This window comes from Ptychodera flava, chromosome 16 (genome assembly GCF_041260155.1).
Source record: "Ptychodera flava strain L36383 chromosome 16, AS_Pfla_20210202, whole genome shotgun sequence".
In the NCBI taxonomy this organism is placed as follows: Eukaryota; Metazoa; Hemichordata; class Enteropneusta; family Ptychoderidae; genus Ptychodera; species Ptychodera flava.
The window spans coordinates 34,304,009-34,331,806 of NC_091943.1; the positions used below are offsets into that span (position 1 = coordinate 34,304,009).

Consider the following 27,798-nt stretch of genomic DNA (forward strand, 5'->3'; position numbering starts at 1 on the left):
TAGCTTCTATAGTCTATAGTAGCTCAAAAGTGTTGTGACACTTATTGATGACTTTATTGTTTTTAGTGACCTGAACATCCATTTTCTTTATACTTGTGATAAACAGGTATCATGCTAATGCTGTGACAATTCTGTACCATTGTAATGTCAGATGTTTACACATGGGAGAGAAAGTCATACAAATTATCTCTCTGTCCCTGTCTGTGTAATCAGTATCTTGCAATCTGTTTATTGAAATAAAACACGTCAGTTCACTCATGTACTCAGCCTCTTACAGAATTATGGAACTGATAACCAAATACTTCATTTCCATAAAACTAAGTTGGATGGATTTGAACATAACTTTGTCAAATTTTATATGGAAGGCATGACATGCATGACAATGAAATGATGATAGCGTTGATTGTCATTTCATGAATAGCATAAAGATGCTTCTACTCCATCCACAGAATTTGTTTCTGTAATAATGATATTCGCTGCTTGTTTACTTTGAGCTCATAACATTTGCTCACAATCTTCATTCAAAACTTCACCAATGTCTGCAAGTTTCTCACATTTTGTTCTATTCAACGGATAATGTACCCGAATGTTTAATAATCAGCTAGCATATTTGCATAAATATCCCTCTCATGCACAAAAATGTCGCTGTAGAAAAAAATTGCAATATACTCAATCATTGGGAAGCCACTTAGCTGATCCCAACTCTCTGTAACTTGCAAATGCTTCATCTGTTGCTAACTTTCTTCATAGACCATTTAACTATTTCCAAGATCATTTCTGTGTAAGTCTGTTTCCTGACAAAATAAATTCTGCTCTCCTGGACGGACAGATAAAAGGGTGGACTGACGTCCATCCATATATACATAATTCATTTGTCATTGTCCCTTGCATCTACATCTTGACCCTGGTAATGTTTAAAAATATGAATTTAAATTTTTTCTTCTGATATGACATCATGTTAAAGGTAGAGTGTCACATTGTCAATATTTTTGTAACTAAAAGACTGACATAAATATAAATTGTTATTAAAACAGCCAAACCTTGGAAAGTGGTTTATTTGACAATTGATTGATGAAATTTCAAGAATGTACAAGTTTACACACTTAGCTTAGATTAAACAAGTGAGTCAAGACCTTGGGTGAATGGACATTACATGTTTTCCAGGACAACAAAAATCTGGAAGTGTTCAGGATTTCCTGGACATTCCTCTCAAAGTGCACAAATTGTTCTTGCACTGATGTATGTTATGTTCTTCTCAGCTAAAATCTTGATGTCATTCATACATACTAGTACTCAGACTGGTTCTACCATAATGGGAATGCATGTGGTTAGAAGTACAAATGATAACAGTGTACACCAACTATTCAGATCATGTGTTTTTACTGTATCTTCTCTTGAAATACGTTGGAGCTGCTTCATATAGCCACTCTGGATCAACAACACATAAATTCCTGCATGGAATAGAATCAACACTTATTTCAGTGAAAATCATGATGCAGGAGGTATGTAACAGTGCCTTCAACAGCATACTCCGAGTTCCAAAACCGAGTCGGACTTACAAGTCCGAGTACTCAGACTTGCATACTCCAAGTAAAACTGCTTACTCAGACTTGCATACTCCGAGTAAAACTGCTTACTCAGACTTGCATACTCCGAGTAAAATTGCTTACTCAGACTTTTATACTCCGAGTACATGGCCTACTCGGAGTTGAATACGCCGAGGTACACATGCTTATAGAAAAAACAATGCTGGAAAAACACAGGAAATATTCGATCTTGTGATAAAAATTTGCAAACAGCGTATACACTGCAGTACTTCCAGTCGCTCAGAGAGAGTTGTTAACGCGATCTGCCTGACCTCTGATCTGTGCACAGTATGGCATAGTATCTTGTACAACACGCTCAAGTCATTGTCGTTGTCGAGTGTAGCTACCGTCACGCAAATTATGAGTTTGTCTTGTCTTTTCGCTTCATTACCGGATCAGATCTGGATTTGATACATGACTTGAATTGGGCACAATAACGTTTCATGATCACCGTGATGCAGCACGGCGAGTTTAATATTAGAACATGGACGCCATAATTGAATGACCTGTCGACGAGTGATGTCATGGCCTTGGTTTGCTAGCGTGGCAAGGCCATGATAGACTTGCCCAAGCATTTTAGGCATATTTATGTCTTGATAAAATAATTAAACTAATAATTTTTCTAAATAAAATGAGCACAGTGCGCTCGCATATGGTATGAACCGAGTGCGAGTGACCACTTGGTTGTAATAAATGCATTGATTTCACTAATTGAACGATTGTGCGATATCCGACTGAGTAACTGGCTGGACTTGCTGAAGTTTATTGGTTTTACTGTAAATGTTACGTCTAAGTCATCTTTCAAAAAACTTTGCCGCCGGCCGTGGCAGCAGCTTTCTTCTGAGGGTAAAATCACGGTCCCTCCTTGTTAAATATACATTGCGCAACAGATTACAAGACATCGTGAAAATGAAATTTTTTTTTCAAAAGCGCAGACTTTCGACATATCAAATCCGTGCTAGCCGTAAACTCTGTGAGTAATAAAATACTTTTTTTTTCGACAGATCGTTTCTTGTCCGGCATGGCAAAATATGCATTTCTAGGAACATGTATTACTCGGCGCATATTCAAGTCCGAGTAGGCCATGTACTCGGAGTATACAAGTCCGAGTAAGCAGTGTTACTCGGAGTATGCAAGTCCGAGTACTCGGACTTGCAAGTCCGACTCGGTTTTTGAACTCGGAGTGTATGGTTTGAGATATCCCTACATACCATGATGCAGATATGACTGTCTGTTTCACATTATAAATGAAGAAAAACTCGCCTGTTAAACTCACAATATGTAAACCTGGCTTAATAACTTTAACATTTGAAGCAAAACACACATCACTGTAGTGTGAGCTGACATCAAAAACTGACTTGAACTTTAGTGAGTGATAAATGTATGAATAAAGATTTTATAGATTGCGTCTCAAAGTTTGAAAAAATCAGCATGTGAAAACAGTTGCTTGATATTTTGAGAGTTAGCTAATGACATATTAATGAGATAAAGCTGTTTAGGAAACTTCTGATAGTGTCACTTGACTTTGGATATTAATTATTCATGGTTTGACGATACTTGAGGCTTAGCAAAGTCTTCATCAGTTCACAGTTACATTAAATTTGTTGAATAATTCATCTGTGACAACTGATATGCTCACCTCATATAGCATTTGGATGTGTGAACCAACTCACTGTACAAGACGTATGCTGGTTTACATTGAAATAGACATGATGATGGATGAATGTACACACTTTGCCGTCTGTCCAGCTGAAAGAAAAAACAAATCTATTGAACATTTCCTCTTTTAAGTCATGACCAAAGTCAATCTTATCATAGATGGCCATTGCAAGAGACAACGCAGTTGAAGGAAAATTTTGGAGAGAGAAAATTACACCAAGACGGTTTCCAAATCACTGGTTTGTTGACATCTACAACAATTAACACTTTTGACATCTTCAATGCTGTTTGAAGCAGAATGGTCAGTTATAAAGGTGTAATGGAAATGAAGTTGTTCCATTTTATCAGCAAATCTGGGAATATAAAACCTTCCTTTGGACAATCTCAGGGACTAGGTGAATGCATTACTTACTGTGAGGTATTCACCATCTCTCTGTAATTCAGCACTGTTCATGAATAATCCTGATGTCATACATTTTCTGGAAATAAAACAATGATAAAAGTTATCTATAGTACTGCAGTATGCGATCTAGACACACATCGTTGAATTCAAATGGCATTATTGGTTAATCAGGATGGGTGTTGATCAGTGTAAGATTTTATAGCTGTGCACCACCAAGCAGACTTGTGTCCCATTTCATAGTGAAAGTTAGTGGTTTCAATAAGTAACACTGGATTACTGGAGTAACACTGCCTCACTGATAACTGTGTTAATGACTTTCTAACAAATGACTGTAAGTATGAGGGTCCGAGACTGAAAAATACAGTTGTGTATGGGTCTCTGCCAATCCAGACGAAAACGCTGTTGTTAGCGTTGGAGTTGGCGAAGGCCAATACATGACTGAATTATTCAGTCTAAAAAGGGTCCCTGATGGTTTTGACCACAGACATAAGCTGTTGTTTTTCACATCTGTGACAACTACAAAAGTCTTAGTGGTCATCTAGAACACGTCAAGAACATCTAGCAAAAAGAGTTATAAGGTTTATTTCTCACCCTTGGCCTCTTAAAAAAAATAATCTACCAGGTTTTTCATTTTGTATTATTTTTTTGAGCTCACAAGATCCAACTACTGACATGAAACAACAGGTATGCAATGTTTGAATTTATTTTACACTAAATTTTATCAATGAATCTATCAATCCATACATTACAATTGTAAACCAAACAATTAAAAGTACAATTTACCTGATGGCACTGGTGTTTTGTCCGCATGATTGAATTGTCAATCTTGCTTTTAAACACATACCATGTAATTGCTGACGTACATCTAGCGCTGTCTGCATATGACGACCATTAATGAAATTCTCAAAGCACCACTCCTGAAAGGAAACAAAACTTATTAGCCATTGGGTAAAGTAAAAAATTTAGGCGAACCTGATGATTACTGGACCACGGTCCATCCTTATGGTAGAAATCAACATTTGTCTGATGGTACTGGATATCTTTACTAATAATGGTAAATAGATACAAACGTACCCTCTTAGATAATATTGAATTATACTTCAACTAAGCATGGGCCCATGATGTTAAAATCACAAGGATATCGATGTAAGAAAAGGTAAGTCCACTATAAATATAACACATTTTATTCAAGGTCAGCATTGTAAAATGCTATTACTATATCTCTTTTTGCTATCTAATGCTAAATCCTGACACCTTAGCCTATGCATTTCAAGGTCTTTTTAGACACAGTCTCCCTTCATATAATCTGCTTATTTCCAAGTGTTTGATTTTAATGAATGTTAATAACTACAAATCTATGGGTATATTTGTTTAACTGATATGATCAATTAAAACCCAGTCCTTAAAAAAATGTTTCCACAATTTTGGCAGTCCTTTGCACATTTTCTATAGTTTCATATTCATATGCAGGTGGCAGCTTCTATCTCTATTGTGTTCCTTAGGATAAGTTCAATAACCATCTGATAATGCATTGACATCATAAAGTCCGGGAGTATTGGTAGCACACAGGATTATCATGAAAACTCATATATGCTTTTACAGTGTTCAGTGACAAATTAGATATAGAAACCTACAGAGTATACTTCTGTCTTCTGACATGGTGTGATCATTGAACGAGACACCAGACAGAAGATACTCTATAATTGTCTCTTGTTAGCTCTTACCTTATTACCCTTGACTGCTCTATAAGCCTTGTAAATGTTCAGTAACATGATGAAGTCACCGTCACTTGATTCAAACTTCTTACGGGCTGCCAATGCATTTTCACGCTAATGAAAGGTAAATGAACAATAAAAAGAATGTTACATCTGAGTAAGATAAAGAGCGTAACATATCACCATGGTAATCACTGTACAGATGTGGTCTTGATTAAGTTGATCACAAAACACCAGATATTGGTAAATTAGCTTATTTCAAAGCAGGATTTGTTAAACCCTGGTTGAAGGTTGTGCATGAATTTCATACCAGAAATGTCAAAACTGTTGAAAAGATGCTAGAGTTTAGCCAGTTTCACGAATCCACAGAAGTTCTTTTCATGAAAATGGTTACATTTAGGTTGAAAGTGTTTATTAAATCACATTTTCAAACTCTTTCCGTGGGGAGAAGTCAACTTTTACCCACAATGCATTTCAATATCCTGTAGTTTGCCCCTAAACACACATTGCAACAAATTCTTCCTTAGTGCAGTCATATTACAACCATTGAATCATGTGGTGAAGTAAAATCGTATACACTAGAACATATAGGAATAAGCAGGTTGTATGAGAAAACTGTCAAAAAATGGCATATTGATTTTGTCAAATTTCGTGTGATTCCTTAACTGCCTATCTATCTTTAAAACTTTTGAGTGGATGTAAAACAAAGAATTTTCTTCCTTTGGTACAAGTACATCCAACAGATTAAAGCATTTACAGATGGCCACTGACCACATAAGGGAGGTAGCTACTCTATGGAGGGTTCCTAAAGTGTTACTTCTCTGTAGGGGTGACTTCTGAGACCAGTTTGACTCTGATACTGTTGTCAAAAACTCCAAGAAAACTTACTTTCCAGATGAACATCACAATAACAGTGAAACAGCTGTTGTATTTTCTTCCCTGTTGCCTTGGCGATGAAAAACCAAAAACCTTACAAACACTGTAAAAGGACTTCTGCATACTGCCCTTTACATACGTGTACACACTCACACAGGAATAAAGCCATGAGTGCAACCTAAGTCACCTTCTTAGAGTATACATACAATAATATTCGTAGATTGCTGATAATAATCTTGTTTTCCTATGTGGCAACATGAGCACTAACCTTACTATGTGGGGTGTGTAACACTGACTCAACAGACAACATAGACACAATGGTCAGGACTTCTTCCCTGTTGATAAAAAATACATGAATGTCATGCTGCCATGGTCTTATGTAACGGAAGTGAAAGCCGTGATATAGACTGGAAAGTAATCAGCTAATGATGTTGCTCAGTTCAAAAGAAGTGTGTACAAAATGGTATCCTTGTTCTGATTGGTCTGGGTATTTTGCTTTGAAGATGCATCATATCAAGGAGTATTATACACATAGATTTGTCTTGGAAAGAGCAAAATCACATCACAAAGTATCTATGAAAAGGAAACAAGAATGATTTCATTATAAAATCACTTTTGCAAAATGTCATGGACTAAAACAAATCTCTTTGTTTTTGGCCTTACCATTAATCTATTTCAGAATCATTGACAGTGGCTTTGATAGCACTCTCATGGAGGTTAGAACAGTTTGCAAACAGCTATTCATCAACCTCTTTATTTCCTTCTTTGTACGACATTAATCCTCTGTCAAGGTCAGTTCTAAAACCAATGGTTGTCATGATAGTGACCAAATAAAACCTAATTGTAAACTCTCATGCTAGCAAAGTTGTTATGTTGATTACTAGTTTGTTGTTCAGTCAATGCATCAGAATTTATCTAACAACAGTGAGAACTCACAGGCAACTGTACTCCTTGGCCATGAGCAATATCCGGGAAAACTGTGGCTCCAATGGAAACATCACCATTCTCTTGCCAAAAGGCGTTAACTAGAAAAGATAAAATAAAACCACAAAAATTGTTGTAGCTGTTCTAAACAGTATAATCCCAAACAAGTAAAGGCTTGTTACAGTTCTAAGAACAATATTGTCTATACATAAGTGTAAACAGTGACACTGACTTTCTTCCTTAGTCCAATGTGTAAGGTCTTCGATAATCATAAAAGATCTTCAATACTGTAGATACATAGATTAAGCATGCTGGATGTTTCACATTTAATGGCAGAGCTATATATAACTGACAGCTTGAGGAAATTAAATTTTTGACCTGGCAGGTGAAGTTTAACACTTACCTGCTCAAAGGGCAAATGGAAATAATTTGTAATTTTAGTTAGCCGAGGCCTGAGGTGAGGCATATCAGGTACACAATGTGCAAAAGATAATTATCAGGGTAGGTAACATTTTGTTCGAGCAGGCAACTTTTTGCCCGTAATTGTCTGTTTATTATTTTCCATGAATTTCCTATATTGTCAAAGGATGACAATAATCATGACTTTGGGAGTTCATACTTCAAGAACACGTGAACATGAAAATCTTATGATGTGAGTGTGTAACATTACTACATAGAAAGATGAATTACGAATGTATGGACAGGCATGCAGTTCAACTATCGCGTAAATAAAAATAGTGTCAATGACACTGTGCTCCCATTTTACAGAGATACTAAGTACTAATACACACATGACATTGCATTCTTTAATACAGGTTGATTACTGAGAAAATTCCATTGCAGGTCCAAATTAATCTTATACCCCAGCAATATGAAATGCTCCATCTCATAATGACTTTTACCCATCTGACAGAAAACAACCCTAGGATCAAGACTATCATGTTTAAAAGCAATCCAACAAATACTTTGGGAGAAAATGATTTTTTGACAAAAAATGGGAAAAAATGCCCCAAAAATACAAATATGAAAATTTCACCACAATTTGAACAAATCTGACAAAGGCCAACCCCAGGATCACACATACAAGTTTTCAATGCAATGGGATGAGCGCTTTCAGAAAAGATGATTTTTTGACCAAAAACGGGAAAATTGCCCAAAAAATACAACTTTCAAAGTTTCACCACAATTTGAAGAAATGTAACTAAAGTCATTATAAATAGCCTATATACCAAGTTTCAACTAAATCTGGCCAGTGGTTACAGAGTTTTAGCAATTTGCAGGATTTTACCTTTTTTCCCCCTCATTTGCATATTTTTGACTTCGACATGTTCACTTCAACAAATTCACATCTCAACCCTTGGGTGCAAATGTCCACCAAATACTAAGATGGTATATGTTGTGGTTTAGGAGTTTTTAATGTGAAAGGACATACATCCGCACATACTAACATACATACATACATACATACCTACATACATACATGCTTACATAGATACATACGTACGTACAGACAGACAGATGGACAGACAGATAGATATGCATACATACATACATTTAGTTTTACAACTTTTAACCTCCAACAGCCGACCAACCTATCAATATCAGTTTGTTCAACTTGATACTACTGCTTATAATAATATAAACAAGAGTTAATTACATTCTAATTAAAGTAAACATGCCTTGCTTATCAAGATTAAGTCATAAAAAAAACAGCATATCTGTCAGGTTATAAAGAATCTTCAGTTGGTTATCTTTATCACTATTTTCATCCTATTAACCAAGCACATTTTAACTCTCAAATTAACATTGCAAGTAAGTTCTGTTGAATAAGTTGAGCCTGTAGGTACTCAGAGAAAGCACACCGAAGAGACAAATGTTTGAAACTTAAGAAGTTCAAGGTCATCAAAAGCATTATAAGGAATCCTGTAACACTTTCATTGCACTGTTTACACAGATTGCATAATTGCTATAAATAGAACATGAGGAATCTTATAGCCCAGCTTTACCATAAAAACCCTATCACTTTGACCACTCTTTTAATTGACCACTCTATTTTTTTCCTCAAAAAGTAATTTTATCCTTACTAAGTCGACTATAAATGGAAATTGGAACTTTCTCTATCTCTATTTATTTGACCAACCTACCATGACAAACTATTATGAGCAATTTCTTTTAGATAACACGGTACAGAATATGTCAAAGTTGGGATTCAGAAAGTTGTCTTTACATGTTTTAATCATCCAAGATGGCAAGCGTTTCACTATGAACTGTCAAAAAAGTTGAACTTTCTAATAATTCTACACTAAAATTATTTAGGCTTTGTTGATTTTCTAATTAATTCAATTATTTAAAATCATATTAATTATTTTTTTCTGGGTGAATTGATAGGGTTTATACAGTACAAGAGTTACATACAATGTAAGTCAAATTCAGTTAAAACATCAATTACCGTCTAACATTGCATCATTCCTATAAATAACACCTCAGCCTGGAACAGCACAATCATAATCTGCTCATTCACAAAGGCAGTACTTGACTTTGAATGAATGACCTACTACATTTCACCTGTGTACCAAATTTGAAAGCATGGCAAAAAGTACCACAAATTTGCAAATTTCGCCTTGAGTTCACCGAGTCATCTTCAGGTCACTCCTAGGAACCTGCACATCCAATTAGAAAGTAATGGCATACACAGTTTCAAAGAAGATTTTTACCAAAAATGACAAAATTGCCCAAAAATACAAATATGAAAATTTTGCCACAATTTTGATGAATTCTATTTTGAGTTCTCACAAGGCACCTGCACGCCAAATTTTAAAGCGATCCGACCTCTGGTTTAAGAGAAAAAGATTTTTACTAAAATGGCAAAAAAAAGAAAGAAAAAATTCATAAAAAATAGAAAGCATTAAATATTGACATCAATTTATAGTTTGAATGAGTTGGGCCTAAGGTACCTAAAACCCAAATGTGACAATGATCAGATGTGTAGTTCCTGAGTTATTGATTTTTGACCATTTTCCCTTTATTTCTACCTCATTTGCATATCTATGGGACTAAAAAGTTCATTTTAAGAACGGCACATCTACATCATATATGGCATCACTACACCAAAAATCAGCTTAATATGTGCAGCGGTTTTTGAGTTTTTGCGTTGGACGGACAGACATCCATACATACATACATACATACATACATACATACAGACAGACATCTCACATACAGACTTTTTTCAACCATATAACCTCCCAATTGCCATATATGTATGGCAAATGGGAGCTAAAAATCTCTCATCCTTGCAATTAAATGTTTTCTGCAATCCCACCAGCAAGTGACCGAGTACATTTTTAACACTGATTGAAATGTAATGTCTTGCTTTACCTGAATTTGATCTGTCTTTTCTACAGCAGAAAGCAAATGGAGTTGATCCAGAGCACCTATTATGGCCTGAGGAAAGATTCAAAAAGTTAATTCATCACTGGAGGAAGATACTGCAAGATAGGATCTGTCACTGTATATGAGCTGCAACCAGTGACATGATCTCTTATTTTTGGTGTACGTCAGAATATCTTGTAGGTGGAGTTATTTTTGTATATTCCATCAGAGAACCAACTATGAAGGAAATCTGACGGATGATGTCTTGTAAGCAAGTCTTAACATACACATGGATGGATTGAGCTGATTGTCACGTTAAGACCTGGTATAAAACATTACAAGGGCCCAAAAAACCTACAGTACATTTAAATTTGATTTGTGCTTGTTTTGAATGCTCTCTGTAATCTGGTATGAAGCAAGAAGCCCACCATGGTTGTAAGACAATTTTCTCAGCATTGTTAAAGAAAGATTTGTGAGTCAATTTGAAGCTTGTTTCAAAATTTTTGAATTTCTATCTATTTTGATGATGTTTACCACATGAAACAGCTCAGTCACTCTTACAAATACTTTGTGGAAATCCCTGCAAAGGCATTATATAATGCAATAGGACGGCAAAAATTGACAAAAAAAACCACATTTTGTAACATAGTATTAGAATTTATCATTTCACCATCATCATTTCACTCAAATACCAAAGAATGCAATAAGTAGATGAATAAACCTGACACTTGACTAAATGTAGCTTACCTCCGATGAGGGTTTGTCGATGAAATCAAATTCTAAAATATTTGGAATCCCAAGTGCTAACAACTGGAGTACAACACTTGCTAAATTGCATCTGCAAGTACAAAATAAAATCAAACATCAAGAATTAGATACAAAACAGGACATAAATAAGGAATTTGTCACTTTATATTTGAATATGACTTTATGAGCAATATTTTTAATTACCAAAAATTGAGGCTACATGTACGGTAGACCTAACGAAACGTATAAGTCACTTCGTTTTGTAATAGAAGTGACTGAAATAAAATTAAAAGGTGGCCCTTGAGTGATAAGATAATTGACAAAGGTATAAATTGTGAGGTTTCTTCATTTTGGAATGAGACAATTTTTTTATCATCAATATCACATGATACATTATATCATCAAGGAAAGCCATACTTTATGCATCTTGATGACTTGCTTGTGGAAATTTATGTTACTGCTGTGAGAAAGAAACCTGTATATTTATGCTTTCTGTTAATATGAATGCAGCAAAAATTCAACCATTCAGAAATGGAGGAACTTCAAAATAAGAAATACACGTAAAGAAATTATTTCACAGCTCTGTACTCGATCAGTACGTGATAAAGCAAAATTTCTCACCGCTGTATCTCTGGTATTGTGTTGTCTGGCAACGCTTCAAATTCCTCTTCTGTGTACAATCTCCAACATGTACCACTGAGGAGAAATTTTTACACCAGACAAGATGTCAACATTAAGTCATGCAAAACTGAAATGCTCAAAGCCACTTTGTCCTACAAAAACATTTCCTAGAAAAATGAGTCATCAACATACAGCTGAGTATTAAATTTACTTTTCTCTCAATGGGACATTCATTACCCTGTGAAAAAAGATACCTTTGCCATGCAAATGGTGACAAGTTACGTGAGTAAAACCATACTAGTCTGTGAGTTGTTCACATGTGCTCAAGTCATGACATGAAGGCTTCTGAATTTGAAAACATCAAATTTTACAGATACATAAAAGCATAATTGTGCCAGTGGAATTAAATACACTGCTTCTAAATGAAGTGAATGTGACCAAAATGATATCAAGAGCAAGCGACCTTTTCCCTGAGAACCAACTTTTGTCGACACACAGCAGGTCATCGTGATATAGTTACCTACCTGTCTTCTCTACCTGATCTGCCTGTTCTCTGCCATGCCTGTGCTTTGGACAACCATTGTACTTTCAGGATATCCAAACCACTGCCGGCTCGGTAGGACCTTCAAACAACAAGAAGATAAATCATCCTGTATCTACATAACACTAGACGAACATATTATTCAAAATTTTATGTTTTTCAAACCAATATTTCAAGCTGCTAATTTCTTTCACAGCCTGTCAAAAAGCTAGTATTGCAAAACAAGTTAGTTTGCTTATGTTATTTTCCATTGTTTCTACTTTACAGACAGATCACATCATAGAACACCACTGGTGTTTTCAGCGACTTATTTTCTAGCCTGAATCACCAAGTATGTGGTTAACCCAGTCACACCTTAGTTTGGCCAAAAATCCATTGTTATCAATGGGAAGTGTAGACCTGTTTACCATACTACCATGCTGAATATGACAGAAAACATCTACATGTATCTAAAGCCACAAGTGAATATTTCCAGTTACTTCATGGCTACATGTCTGCACAGTACCTTACTAGAATCTTTCAGTCAGACATAAACTTTTGAGACTTGCATAAACCCATACAATAATATGTTGGTGTCTTTATTTTGTGTGCTCAATTTGATGAAGGTCACATAGGAATCCATTGACAAATGCACAAATCCACTCATTGATATAGAAAGAAATGATAAATACAAGAACCATGTACCTACCTTGCCTTTACTTTGCCAGTGTCAATAACATGTTTAATACCTTGTATTGTGACTGACGTCTCCGCTATGTTGGTGGCTATAATCACCTTCCTTGCACCCTGTGTATTGGTATAATACAATAAAATCAAATTAATTCCAAATATCAAGTAAGCGATAACTGCTTCTACGCAATCACCAGGATGACTAAACCCACAACAAAGAGGACACAGGGACTCTTTCTTGTTTACTTTTCATCTTTTCTTGAGCATAATACCTTATATACCTTATCGTGAACAAGTTGACATTATCAATACTAGTAAATGTGTCTGACAGACATGTTTTAAACACAACTATCCTCTAATAATATATGACCCATTGTTATGTAGGTCATTTCCCCCACACTCATCATGACCTGAGTTCAATTAGTCTAGAACATTCTCAAGGTCACTGCCCTTGATGACCTCACAACCTTGAATTCAATTAGTCATGTTTGGAATGTTCTGGAAAGTTGATTAGTTGTGTAAGGGAGATAATTTTAGAACAGTAATTAGCATGTCAATAAAAGTTCTAGATTGTTCTTATATGCCTTTATAAAAGGGACGTGCACAGCTTCCAGTCAGACTTTTGGGATCGTGTCTCTTGTGGTGTTACTAAACTCCAGCAGTAGTCATTCTCAAGACTTTTCAAGACCTTCACTGTCAACGCTGGATTTATACTGTGGACTTTGTGCAGCTTCAAGCCTGCAAGCCAAAGGACTGTTCATTCATCCGACTGACTGTTACAACTCTGAGACTGGAGCTTTGCCGTCCCAGCTGAGATAAGTAGTCTGTACACTTTTAAAGCTTGTACTCTGTCCCTAACTTAGCAATTAGTTTTGTTTTCGTAATAAATTTTGTTTAAACGTAAACTGCTGAGTTCACCCTTTTGTTCGTTTTCTCTGCACGTAAAAAATTGGGGCTCGTCCGGGATACGAATATTTTGAGCCGTTTGACAACATTTTGACAGCCTTTTCAAAACTACTGTATACTGTGAACTCAGCGAAATTCAATCATGGCGGAATTTAAACCAGACGAATTTATGGATGACCTTGATCAGGACACATTTAATTCCCTCAGAAAAGACAACCTCATAGTACTGGCAAATTTCCTTAAAGTAGATGTCAAAAGATCTATGCGCAAGCGAGAAATACAGTTCAAGATTGCAAAACATTTAGTTAATGCAGGCCATTTTGAGGAGTCTGCCTTAAAAGATTATGAACCTGAGTCTTCCTTTGAACTCAGAAAATTAGAGTTAGAAATACAGGCAGATTTGGCACGTGAAAAGTTAGCAATGGAAGAAAGACAGAAAGAAAAGAATTACAAATGAAAGAAAAAGAATTACAAATGGAAAAGAGAGACAGGCATTAGAAAAGGAAAAAATACAAATGCAGTTAGAAATGGAAGAAAGACAGAGAGAAAAGGAATTGCGATTAGAAGAACAGCGATTACAGGTAGAAATAAGAACGTTTAGAGCTTGGAAAGTCAGGAAAATTCTTCCCTTCAGCACGTTTTGACATCACTAAGCATTTCAGGCTAGTTCCCCCTTTCCAAGAAAAGGATGTTGATAAATATTCCTCCATTTTGAGAAAATTGCTCAGAGCCTGAATTGGCCTAAGGAGTCTGGTCTATGCTTTTGCAGAGTGCTTTGGTGGGTAAAGCCAGAGAAATTTACATTCAATTGTCAGTAGAGCAGGCTTCAGATTATGATTCTGTGAAGGAATTAATTCTCAAGGGCTATGAGTTGGTGCCTGAAGCTTACCGTCAGAAATTTAGGGATTGTGAGAAGGTGAAGGATCAAACTTATGTTGAATTTGCTCGAACAAAAGAACAACTGTTTGATCGTTGGTGTTCTTCGGAAAAGGTCAGTCAGAATTATGACAAATTACGACAGCTTGTTTTGATTGAGGAATTTAAAAGGTGCATCCGGAGTGACATCAAGACGTTTATCAATGAACAAAAGGCAGATACATTGGAGGTTGCTGCACGTTTGGCCGATGATTATTCATTGACCCACAAATCTTCCTTTCTCAGCAAACCATCCCAGTCCTTTTCATACAGAAACAATGCAGGTAAATTTAACTCCTCCTTTTCATCCAAGAATTTCTCAAAGGAGAGTAGGAAATCAAATGACAGCAGTTCACAGAGTTCAAGTAACACTCCCACATCATCAGATCCCAAGTCTCATCTCCTTCTGACAAACAGTTCGGTACACTTTCTTGTAATTATTGTAAGAAAGACGGCCATTTAATGTCAGAGTGTTTCAAATTGAAAAGAAAACGTGAAGGTCAAAGTGGTCAAAGTGGATCTAAGCCCACCGGCTTTATTTCTTCATCAACTCAATTAGAGTCTAATAATGTGTGTAACACATTTTCTGAGGTTAAACCCCTCTCATCCCCAATTAATGAGGTCAAGGTCGATTCTTCTCAAGATAGCATTATGGGTATTTTCGAGCCATTTATTCATAATGGTTTTATATCACTTTCTAGTGATTTCTCTCTCGCTACCCCTGTCAAAATTTTAAGAGATACCGGGGCGTCCCAGTCTCTTTTGTTGGCAGATACCCTGCCGTTTTCTGAAAAGTCATTTTCAGGTTCTAAAGTTCTTATTAAGGGGGTAGATTGTAATGACTACATTCCTGTTCCTCTCCATAATGTCTATTTGTCTTCGGACTTTGTTTCTGGACCTGTGGCTTTAGGTATTAGGCCTTTTTTGCCTTTCGAAGGGATTCACCTTCTTCTTGGAAACGACCTTGCTGGGGACAAGGTCATTACTAATCCACTTGTGACTGATAATCCTACTTTAGATCAGGATCCAGAGCCAATTGAACAAGAGATACCCGATTTATTTCCTTCATGTGCTATTACTCGAGCCATGTCAAAGAAAACTTCCGAGAATCAAAATACTCTCAAAAATAATGTCACAGATGTTGACTTAAATGACACCTTTCTCAGTCAGGTGTTTGACACGGATCATTCCGTTATCCCTCGTGATTTGCAACTTCCAGTAAAACTGCTGACCAAAGTCAGACATTTTCTAGATCAAATCTCATTGCAGAACAACACAAAGACCCAGATATTTTGTCTTTGTTTGACAGGGTAGATGATGAAGGTAAAACTTCAGATAGCTCTGTTTCCTATTATACAAAATCTGGTATTCTCATGCGTAAATGGAGACCTCCAGATGTTTTGGTTGATGACGATTGGGCTATAAAACATCAAATTGTGGTTCCAAAGCCCTACCATGCTGAAATATTGCGCCTGGCCCATGAAACCCCCTGGGCTGGTCACTTAGGAGTCAGGAAAACTTATCATAAAATTCTCAGTCACTTTTATTGGCCTAATCTCAGGCAGGATGTAGCACATTTCTGTAAAACTTGTCACACATGTCAAATGGTAGGAAAGCCAATCAAACCATTCCAAAGGCCCCTTTACAGCCAATTCCTGCATTTCAAGAACCATTTAGTAGGATACTAATAGACTGTGTTGGGCCCCTACCAAAAACAAGATCAGGAAATGAGTATATGTTGACAATTATGTGTACATCAACTCGGTTCCCCGAAGCCATACCACTGAGAAATATAAAGACAAAGACTATAGTGAGAGCTTTAGTCAAATTTTTCACTTTATTCGGCCTCCCTAAATGTGTCCAGTCCGATCAAGGCTCCAACTTTATGTCTGGAATTTTTCAACAAGTAATGGATCAGCTAGGCATTAAACAGTATAGGTCATCCGCCTATCATCCAGAAAGTCAGGGTGCTCTTGAGCGATTTCATCAAACTTTGAAAAACATGATTAGGACCTACTGTTTTGACACAGAGAAGCAGTGGGATGAAGGAATTCATTTTTTGCTCTTTGCTGTTAGAGAGTCAATTCAGGAGTCTCTTGGTTTTAGCCCATTTGAGCTTGTATTTGGACATACAGTCCGTGGCCCACTTAAGCTCGTTAAAGAGAAATTCCTATCAGACGATGATGATTGTCTGAATATTTTGCAATATGTGTCAGATTTTCGTACAAAACTCTCTAAAGCATGTGAATTAGCCAGAGAAAATCTTGAGTCATCTCAGCAGTCAATGAAAACAAATATGATAAAAGCACCTCAAAACGGAAGTTTGAACCGGGTCAAAAGGTTCTTGTTCTACTTCCGATTCCTGGCAAACCACTCCATGCTCGTTACTTTGGGCCATATCTAATCGATAAGAAATTAAGTGATTTAAATTACATCATAATAACACCTGACAGGCGAAAACAAAAACAGCTATGTCACATAAATATGCTTAAGCCATATTTGGATAGGGATAATCCTACTATAACTATAACTCAGCCTGTCAGTGCAGTCAGTTCAAACCATTATGAAGATAGTGATACTGAAACTGACTTGAGTGAAAATACTCTAAACTCAAAGCTGGGCTCGGTCAAGCTTCAGAACTCAGAAATCCTGGAGAAGCTGGAGTCTACAAAGTTGGCACACCTCCAGCCAGAACAACAACAACAGGTGAAAGAACTGCTCCACGAATATAAACACCTGTTTCAAGAGTTCCAACGAGGACGAACGTCATCTATCACGATGTTGATGTTGGGGACAGTAAGCCTGTAAAACAACATCCATACAGACTGAATCCAACAAAAGCAAAATATCTCCAGGAAGAAGTCAAATACCTGCTGGACAATGACTTTATTGAACCCAGTAAAAGTAACTGGAGTTCGCCGTGCATACTTGTTCCCAAATCAGATCACAGTTATCGTATGTGCACGGACTTTAGGAAGGTCAACACTTTAACAAAGACAGACACTTTCCCAATCCCGAGGATTGATGACTGCATCGACCGAGTGGGAAAAGCCAAGTATGTGACGAAATTTGACCTACTGAAGGGATTTTGGCAAGTCCCTCTGACGGATCGTGCTCGTGAAATATCCGCCTTTGTTACACCAGACGGATTGTTCCAGTACAAGGTGATGCCATTCGGAATGAAGAACTCTCCGGCAACGTTCCAACGGATGATCAACGACGTCATATCCGGGCTAGACGGGTGTGCAGCTTACGTTGACGACGTCGTCCTGTATACTGACACCTGGGAGGAACACATCAAGCTCATGCGGAAGTTCTTTGAGAGACTGAGCAAAGCAATGTTGACTGTCAACCTTGCCAAATCTGAGTTTGGTTGGGCGAGGGTGACTTACCTCGGACATACTGTAGGACAGGGTGAGGTAAAACCTGTTGATGCCAAAATCAGTGCCATTTCAAGTTTTCCCATACCAAACTGCAAACGACAACTGATGCGCTTTCTCGGTATGGCTGGTTACTACAGAAAATTCTGTCCAAATTTCTCCACAATTACTGAGCCTTTGACTAACTTACTTAAAAAGAAAGTAAAGTTTGTTTGGTCAGAGCAATGCCAACAGGCATTTGATACACTTAAAGCCATACTGCAAAGTGCCCCAGTGTTGTCTGCACCAGATTTTACTTTGCCATTCAAATTAGCTGTCGATGCTAGTGATACGGCTGCTGGTGCTGTTTTATTGCAAGAGGATAGTCATGGTATAGATCATCCTGTTTGCTATTTTTCACGCAAATTTAACAAATCCCAGAGAAACTACTCTACAATTGAAAAAGAGTGTTTATCTTTGATATTAGCTTTACAGCATTTTGAAGTTTATGTTACTTCTTCAAATCAGCCAATAGTGGTTATATTGATCACAACCCTCTTGTTTTTCTGCAGAAATTTAAAGGCAAAAATCAGAGATTGCTAAGATGGAGTTTAATGTTACAGGAGTTTAATCTTGACATTAGACATATCAAGGCAGAGACAATTTAATTGCAGACTGTCTCTCTCGTATTTAGAACTTATTGTTGTTCACACTTTTAAGATTACATTTGTAAAAGAAAGATTTTTCATTGAAAAATTTTCTTTTTGAAGAGGGGGTGTGTTATGTAGGTCATTTCCCCCACACTCATCATGACCTGAGTTCAATTAGTCTAGAACATTCTCAAGGTCACTGCCCTTGATGACCTCACAACCTTGAATTCAATTAGTCATGTTTGGAATGTTCTGGAAAGTTGATTAGTTGTGTAAGGGAGATAATTTTAGAACAGTAATTAGCATGTCAATAAAAGTTCTAGATTGTTCTTATATGCCTTTATAAAAGGGACGTGCACAGCTTCCAGTCAGACTTTTGGGATCGTGTCTCTTGTGTGTTACTAAACTCCAGCAGTAGTCATTCTCAAGACTTTTCAAGACCTTCACTGTCAACGCTGGATTTATACTGTGGACTTTGTGCAGCTTCAAGCCTGCAAGCCAAAGGACTGTTCATTCATCCGACTGACTGTTACAACTCTGAGACTGGAGCTTTGCCGTCCCAGCTGAGATAAGTAGTCTGTACACTTTTAAAGCTTGTACTCTGTCCCTAACTTAGCAATTAGTTTTGTTTTCGTAATAAATTTTGTTTAAACGGAAACTGCTGAGTTCACCCTTTTGTTCGTTTTCTCTGCACGTAACACCCATACTTTGTCTTTGATATTGTGATATTGTTACAGCTTACGTTCAAGGGTCGATACTTACCTGAGGAGTTGGCTGAAAAATTTTCAACTGTTGAGATGGAGGTAATGCTGCATACATTGGACAAACAAACAAACGGGGATAATCTGAGGAAAATGAAGAACAAAGTAAGAGAGAAGATAAAGAATGATAATGAAAAATCGTTCCAATAGATAACATGCCTTGATTATGCAAATTGGTCATTAAAAGCAACGAATCAGTAACAACCACCCTAGATTATTTGAGCTATTATCATAAGTCATTACAATCTTTACAAATGGGTAAATAGCTGGAGATTTGAAGGGACAGATTTTAAACCCTATCATAACTGAAACATAAGTAAGGTAACTGATTTGTTGTAAACCAAACAACATAATGACTAGTCATAATAGATTTTGCTGAACAACTTGTAAATATCAAGCATTCCTTGAATGACACTACTCGTAACGAAGTATCTGCATTAATTTGAAATAGACGACAAATAGAGTAAAATGCAATGCATCAGTACAGGACAGTACTACACAGATATCACAATACAGAAATAGTACCAGTATGCATAGCTGAACTTGAGTGAATGTGATTTGTCTCATAGCAATGGTAACAATTTTTGCTAAGTGTACAGTACCAACAATTCACCTGCAGTGAACAGCCTCCATAGGTTGTAACTGTCATCTTTCATAGCCCAGGAATCCCCAAACACAGAAACTAATACACATCATGATAAATCTTGAACAATGTTGACATGATAGAGACAGCAATTTCAAAGCGTACCTGTTGATAAATCCTGTGCAATGTCCCTCACAGATTTCACAACTGCTTCTATTTCTTCTTGGCCAGTTAAGAAAACTAAAATATCATGTCTGTAAACAAAAAACATCATAACTCACACTTATCAACTTATGATATAGTCATAGCAAATTTTTTTGGAATTCAAATTCAATTATCTTCAAATATATCGTTGTTTAAGAAAGCGGCATAGGACGTTGTTATACTAGATTAACTACATGTATTAGCATTGCTATATAAAATCAATATTTCAGTTGAAAGACCTTCAAAGGCTTGACAGAACCGTTAAATGATACCTTCTTACAATCAGAAAATGGACAAGTTTTTTTTGTAACATGTTGACAACATAGCATTCTTACCCTGGTGGTTCTTCCTGATGGATTTGAAATATTGAAACTACAGCTGAAAATAAATAGTCACTCTGTGGTTGATTACAGTAAAATATCTGAAAGAAAATGACCAAAGGTGTTCAAATCAACAATCATCAAAAAATCTATATTCTCATAAAAAACATTAACAGTTGATTATTTAAACACTTTTGTAAAAACTGAGAACAACATACAACTTTCAAGCTTTACTGTGTGATTATCCTGATATTGTCAACCTCTATAAATTGAAATATTTCTGATATACAGAGGAAATTCAGGTAGATTTGGTCTTTTTCTGTGAGACAAGATATAGCTGATCAAATCAGTGGGTGTCTAATTTTAAGTCTTTGTTCAGATATTACGTGTAAAGTGCAGGCAACGCCGTAGTTGACAGCTCTTTTAGTGTTACAGTACTAAAAGAGCTGTCAATTAATTATGTACCTGTGCCTGCGATGTACAGTATGGATATGAATGATGCAAGCCTATGTACATCTTCATATAGTTATACGTTCCTTTATCTTAGTTTCAGCAATTCTGGAACCATAAACCCAATCTAGTAGTTGACTATCTTGGGTAGACTAAACATGTCTTAGGCTGTCATTTCTTGACTGGTTGGACATGTTGGAATTCACAGTATATTGCACAGAGTAGATATACTTTGAAATTTCCCAGCATGCCACCTGGAAATATTGTGAATTTAGCATCATATGAATGAATGATTCATAAATTTAATAAATGACTTATAACTGATGAAAACTTTCAAAAAATAGACAACTCGACTAACAAAAATTGAACAGAGGATCTGTCAAAACGAACAGAATAGGGGTTTGAGATGATGGTTCATTAAGTACTGCACCTATAATACATCTAAGCTAACCTGCTGGACGTAAAGAGTAAACTTTTGATGGAAAATTGATATTTATACCAGATGGTACAAACCTCTATTGGGTATTGTCTTCCCTCCAAGTACAAAACATTACAATTGTTGAAGTATCTTGAAAAGTGATCAACATCCATTGTGGCAGACATCACAACAATCTACAGAAATAACAGAATTTACTGATTCAAAAAACCACTTGCACACACAATAAAATAAATAAAGCAAACAATATTCTTCACCAAGGGTTTATAAACCATTATGCCTGTTCACATCTGCATTAAGTCGTACTGAGAAAACAATTCATACACCATCCATGTTCACATATTCAGCAATATATAGAGTCATTAATGCAGATAGTCCAATGCATTATCAGTGTGACATCAGAGTATCATATTGGCCTTTTAATTTTCATGGCCCATGGACCTTTGCACTACTGACCATCAAGCAAGCTTGATTCTGACAGTATCCATTACACTTTTGTAGTTCTTTCAGAAATTGCTTCAATTCTCACCAGCTCTGTCTTAAAGCTATGAGGACATGTAAAGTCAATGCACTGTTATGGAAAGTTGAAGCTCATGAAAACATTTTCAGACAAATAGAGAACTTTGTAACAATGCTGAAGTCAATTTCAAAAAGTTACGACTTCTGCTATACAAGTAAATTAGACTCATTGGAACCTGTGTGGTCATATCATGTTGCACTGGGTTGTATGTTTACTATGGCAATTGAACTTACTGTACCATAAATATATGCATGGTTTAGGAACCCTCATATCATTTTTGACATACTTTTAATTTTTTTTTTAATTCCAGCAGAGTACTTCTGAGATCCTGGTAAGCTCTGCTACTGAACCACCATCAACAAGACATTGCTCACTGATTCGTGCGGAGATGAAAAATTACCCCTGCATGTCATTTCATGCGATCCAAAATAATTCCAACCTTAAGAGGATGATGAACACCATCTTTTCTCTTCTTCTGTGCATCTTTCACAATTCCAAATAAAACATCAGTATGAATAGTTCTTTCATGAGCTTCATCAAGAATAACCATGTTGTATCTCAGCAATAATGGATCCAGCAGGGCTTCCCTTAGTAACATACCATCTGTCATGTACTGTTGAAAAAAACAGATGTCAGAAATGAGAAAGTTTTACAAAATGTACATAATATCTTTTGGGACAAAACTCAGAAATATCATCTGTATAAAACTGGCTGTTTGACAGACTAGATTATACTCAGTGTGTGTAAGTTATTGCAGCTATTATCTGAATCAATGATCATCCATCAACACTCTTTCAGGAGAGCTGTTTTGTTGTGGTTATATTGTGAACAATATTATCAATTTCATATACTTACCTTGATTTTGGTCTGTGCAGACGTCATGTCATCAAATCTTACACAATAACCAACCTGTAAAAGACATTGAAAGTCTGAAATTGGAAAATTTAATTTTCGCAGGAGCTTCATGCATAGTGAGACCCCTCTCAGCTGATGAATGCTTTATGTCAGTAACTTCCTTTGATATCTTCGTCTCTATCAAGCATGATTGGAAAATTAAGTGAGATCAATTCTGTGGGAACAGGGTATCATGATACTCAAAATCTCACTGAACTTGGAAATTATATCCTTGGGTGGCATTGGCAGGCTTGTCGAATCATGTACACTTGTTTTTTAACACATTATGCAAGAGCAATTCATTCTTGACTTTTGAATTGCAACATTACAAATTAAATAAATTAAAACTTTTTCAATCAATTTTCATTTGCAAAATTATATACGATGATTATTTTGACAGCGTATGTACCTTTTGAAACTGCATCAAGAAAACCTAGGTACAGTTTAGCATACCTATGCAAATGCAAACAGAAACTGCAAACTCGTATGATCTGCAACTCTTGCAAAAGTATAGTTGTTTTTCCACATGTACAATTAATGTATACAAAAAAATTTGCAAGAATGTGTTAGATTGACCGAGAGATCCCAGAAACCTTAGGCAGTTAGGGAGGTTGTAGTACAGCTTTACCTCTTTTCCAAGCTCTACATTCATCTCCATGGCAACCCTTTGGGCAACAGTAATCGCAGCAACTCTTCTTGGCTATGTGAGAATAAAACAAGATTTTAAATCTTATGTACCACTGTGAAGTGGTTCTGGATATGGCTGCCATGCATCAAGTATGTTTTGCAGTAAAAACTTTGCCATGATGGAGTAAACATGGCTTTCTTTTGTCATTTCACAAAGATATAGATGACAAAACTTTTTGTTCAGAGACAAACTTCCATTGGGTCTTAAAAGTTTATGTAAGGCCCTTGTGAAATTTGCAAATCAAATCCTTCATCGCCGGATGATCAGATTTTAATTTCAGAAGACAGAGAAAATTATCTAACATTCATAGGCCTGCAAGGAGATGGTACATATAGAAAGTAGAGACTGCAAAATAAGAAATAACTTCAGTGCCTTGTCACTCATCTTTTGAAGGCAGCCCTCATGACAAGCAACCTTCTGTGTCTGAATTAGCCTTATCAACTCACCTGGGTGCATGCTATCATGGCATTTTTCACCAGACCAGCCTCACTTACATACTGAAATATCAAAAAAGAACACGTCTTTGGTATGGTGTTGGCAAACATTGCTCTGAACAATTCAATTTTTGGTATGATTGTCTGTGGTCTATCTAAAATCCCATTTTCAGAGAAAAAAGCATTATCGAATGATAAATGAACTGAACAAAACCAGTATGTGTAATTTATTTGGAGGGACTGTTATTACTGTACATGTATGATTCCAGTGTGTAAGGGTATACAATGATGACACAGCCCATCACCTATAGGATGAAACATATCAGATGTGCTTCATATCAATTTCCAATATCGCAGTAGGTCAAACAGTACATTGGTTCATTGATTTCATTCTCACCATCCAGACACAGGGCATTTTTCCTTTGTAATTTAAGGAAGCTGGTTTGCAATTGCTTTAGAAATTTTGGTGTGTGTATTAGCATCGGTTTCCAGACACTTCGCACCAAAACCACTTCACACCATAACATCTCCTCCCATGCCATTTTGCACCAAAACCACTTTGCACCAGAACAACTTCGTACCAAAACCTCTTCGCCCAAGGAGTCATGTTGCCCCAACACCATTTCGCCCCCAAAAATATGCCACTTTGCCCCAAACTATCGCCAACTGGTAAAGCTGAAGATAGCCACCCACTGCCATCAAAATTTTCATCACCTTTCCATCATCTCAGGATAGAAGTCTTGAACAGTTGAAAGTGTACACATTTCCAGAAAATGACATCACGCTATTCCGCGCCCGCGCAAGGCGCCTGAGTTGTAGCATGGTCCCTCTGGATCGTGGTTGTAGCATTTAGTAGTTTACGTTTGTCCTTTTTTCTAATTCTAACGTTTATGGTTTTCTGCAAGAATAATGGTACGTGGTGGCAAAAATGTCCTGAGACAGTAATGCTTCCATTTCCAAGTTGCAGGTAAAATCAATGCTGTGATACATCATTGTTTCAGAACGAGTAGGTAGAAGGCCTATTATGATGGTACTATACTTGGGGCAAAGCGGTTTTAGTACGAGGTGGTACTTGGGGTGAAGTGGCGTGGGACAAGGTGGTACTTGGAACGAGGTGGATTTGGTACGAAATGGTTTTGAGACGAAGTTGTGTAGGACAACCTGGTTTTGGTGCGAAGTGTCTGGACCCCTTAGCATCAGACTCTGGTGTATGCCATAGTTTTTACTTGGGGAAAATAAGGACACTGGAAACACTTCCTTGGACTTTATTGAATTGTGTATCAAAATTGGTGTGTGGTGGTGATGATGATGATGATGATGATGATAGAAGATGATAATGATCATGATGCATGACAGTGAGGAAAACGATGAAGATGATGTTGATAATTGTTTTGAGAACTATCTGCTTAAAAATAAATTCCCCTTGACTACCAAGGCCAATGTATTCCTATATACCAGGCCCCTTATGTAAATATTGATAAAATCTTGGGTGTGGTCATTGCATGAACACTGCTTAGAGCAAAAATTAAGTAAGTACCAATAAACCATATATTTTCTGAATCAGCATGAAATTTCCCACTTTTTCAAACATAAGTTTTGTATTTCCAGGTCACGTGACTGATCACATGACACATCATGTGACCAGAGTTGGCAAAGAATATGAATATTTGAAGCATCAGGACGTGTTTTGAATCCATAAAATGACGCAAATTTGAATACAGTTGCAATTTTCATGGCATTGTCTTTACAAATATGTAATAATAACTATCCTTTACTTTATTTATAGATGTACGTATTTAAGATTTTTCTAACAAAAGGCAGAGTAAATGAACCACAAACATCAGCATCTGACATGATTCTGTATCTGAAAATCAACACGTTTTATATTTGTAAACACCTGCTTTATGTCTTCCTTGCAGAAACATGCATCTATAATGGTTATGATTTATCAAAAAATAATTCACATTATTTAAAAATACATTTTAGAGAAGAACATATCACATGACCAAACACATGACCAGTCATGTGATCAGTCATATTGATAATATGGCTGCTATAAAATTTCACTGGCTTTTAGTAAAAAATTGTATTTCTTCTAGTTTCATTCACGAATATTTCTGTTAATAGAACATATTTACATATAAAACATTTGTTTTCAATAAATAAACATTTCATTTCATTAAAAAAAAAACCATAAACATCTTTGCGATCGTCCGTACTTCTGAAAACTGTAAACAATCAGCGCCACGCTTCTGTGATCAGCCTGACCTTTCAGGGTCGAGGTCATGGGTCACGAAATTTGCTTCCGGATTTTGGCCATACTCGGACGTACGGGGGCGCAATCACATTCAGGCCAGATCGGAATACATCAATCTTAGTCGCAAAGTGTGCCGACGCCGAAATTACGGGATTTTTAGCGACAAAAACGAAGCAAATACGCCTATTTAACTGTGCCGGATATTTCCGGCGCTCAAGGTATATGGCAATTCAATATGGCGCCGGATATATCCGGCGCCATAGGTCGATAGGAGCAGTGTGCCTTCTAACTTGACTTTTCTCGCCGACTCGAAAACTTCTCACATTTATATGTACTGCGGAATATGTATCTCACTTGTAAGTTATACCTCCATGATATCACTAAGCCGTTTCGAGGGATTTTCAAGAAATTCCAAAATATTCACTCTGAGCATCAGGTCTACCTCCTTGCTCTGAGCTAGCTTAAAAGGCTGGGGGCATACTGAGGTGTTCTATTAAACTGTGGTGGAGACACCGAGTATTGTTCTACAAGCAACATTACATTTACACCACGGAGTACTTACGAGAAGTGACCAGACCACAGGCACTCGTGGGCTATGTAGTCTGCTCGATCAGTTGATCGCCTGTTCAGTGTTCTGCACTCAAACTCAACTTGACCTCGAGCAGACTACACAGCCCACGAATGCCTGTGGACCTGACCATGTGTTCCAATCCAGGTGTAAACATTGCATACAATGATCTTAAAATAACGTGCACGCAAAACTTACTTGTGGAATCTGAGTAGTTTTACCACTTCCTGTTTCGCCGATCACTATAACTGACGAAGTTTTGCGTATTTCATTGACGAGTTTGCTGCGGGCCGGGTAGATAGGCAAACTGCACCTCTGTTCGTACAACTCGTCCGTACTGGCGATCATGCCAAACCCAGATAACCTTCGCTTCTTTTTCATCGGTTCACCACTCATATTGTTTTTCAATCAATGCATTCAAACACGGATTTAAGAGACTAGTGGCACATTAACTTAATTCGTTGGAATCGCCTGTGAAGCCGTTTTGCTTATCGTCGATCAGGCTCGATGTCGTCTGCATCTAGCATCTCCCATGTGTGCAGCAGATCTGTTGATTAACTGGAGAACCTTAAGTGACATGCTCCATGACCTATTCACTTTGACCTTATGAATCCGCCAATGACCCTGTCAGGGATTTGCCAATTGATTTTGAGAGGGACAGTCTGAATTTACATTTGGTCTGAGGGAGGTGTACAGCGGGTTGAAGTATTGAGAATAAAGTGTAAGGCAGTCAGTCCCAC

General features: G+C 36.9%; 1 protein-coding gene across 1 annotated transcript; it reads right to left on the reverse strand.

The window, feature by feature from the left end:
- LOC139114667 (ATP-dependent RNA helicase DHX33-like) lies at window positions 1-27,627 on the reverse strand. The gene is made up of 21 exons (XM_070676522.1): window positions 27,257-27,627; window positions 24,246-24,296; window positions 23,740-23,811; window positions 23,073-23,126; window positions 22,657-22,830; window positions 21,775-21,873; window positions 20,827-20,912; window positions 20,453-20,541; window positions 19,706-19,788; window positions 13,133-13,230; window positions 12,428-12,526; window positions 11,904-11,978; window positions 11,283-11,373; window positions 10,542-10,607; window positions 7,176-7,264; window positions 6,508-6,574; window positions 5,373-5,477; window positions 4,432-4,565; window positions 3,658-3,724; window positions 3,226-3,335; window positions 1-1,451 (listed from the first exon to the last, which is right to left on the reverse strand). Exons 1-21 carry the CDS (start codon window positions 27,452-27,454, stop codon window positions 1,370-1,372), a joined length of 1,989 nt encoding a protein of 662 aa, XP_070532623.1. The 5' UTR covers window positions 27,455-27,627; the 3' UTR covers window positions 1-1,369.
- Between the last annotated feature and the right edge of the window lie 171 nt (window positions 27,628-27,798).

Bases quoted from the DNA above. Each gene is read 5' to 3' on its own strand.
- LOC139114667 (XM_070676522.1), bottom strand. From the start codon at position 27,454: ATGAGTGGTGAACCGATGAAAAAGAAGCGAAGGTTATCTGGGTTTGGC. The intron at 13,231-19,705 runs GTAAGTATCGAC...ACCAATACACAG, and splicing joins TTTTTCAGCCAACTCCTCAG to GGTGCAAGGAAGGTGATTAT. The intron at 10,608-11,282 runs GTAAGCTACATT...ATCTTTCCTCAG, and splicing joins TCGACAAACCCTCATCGGAG to GCCATAATAGGTGCTCTGGA.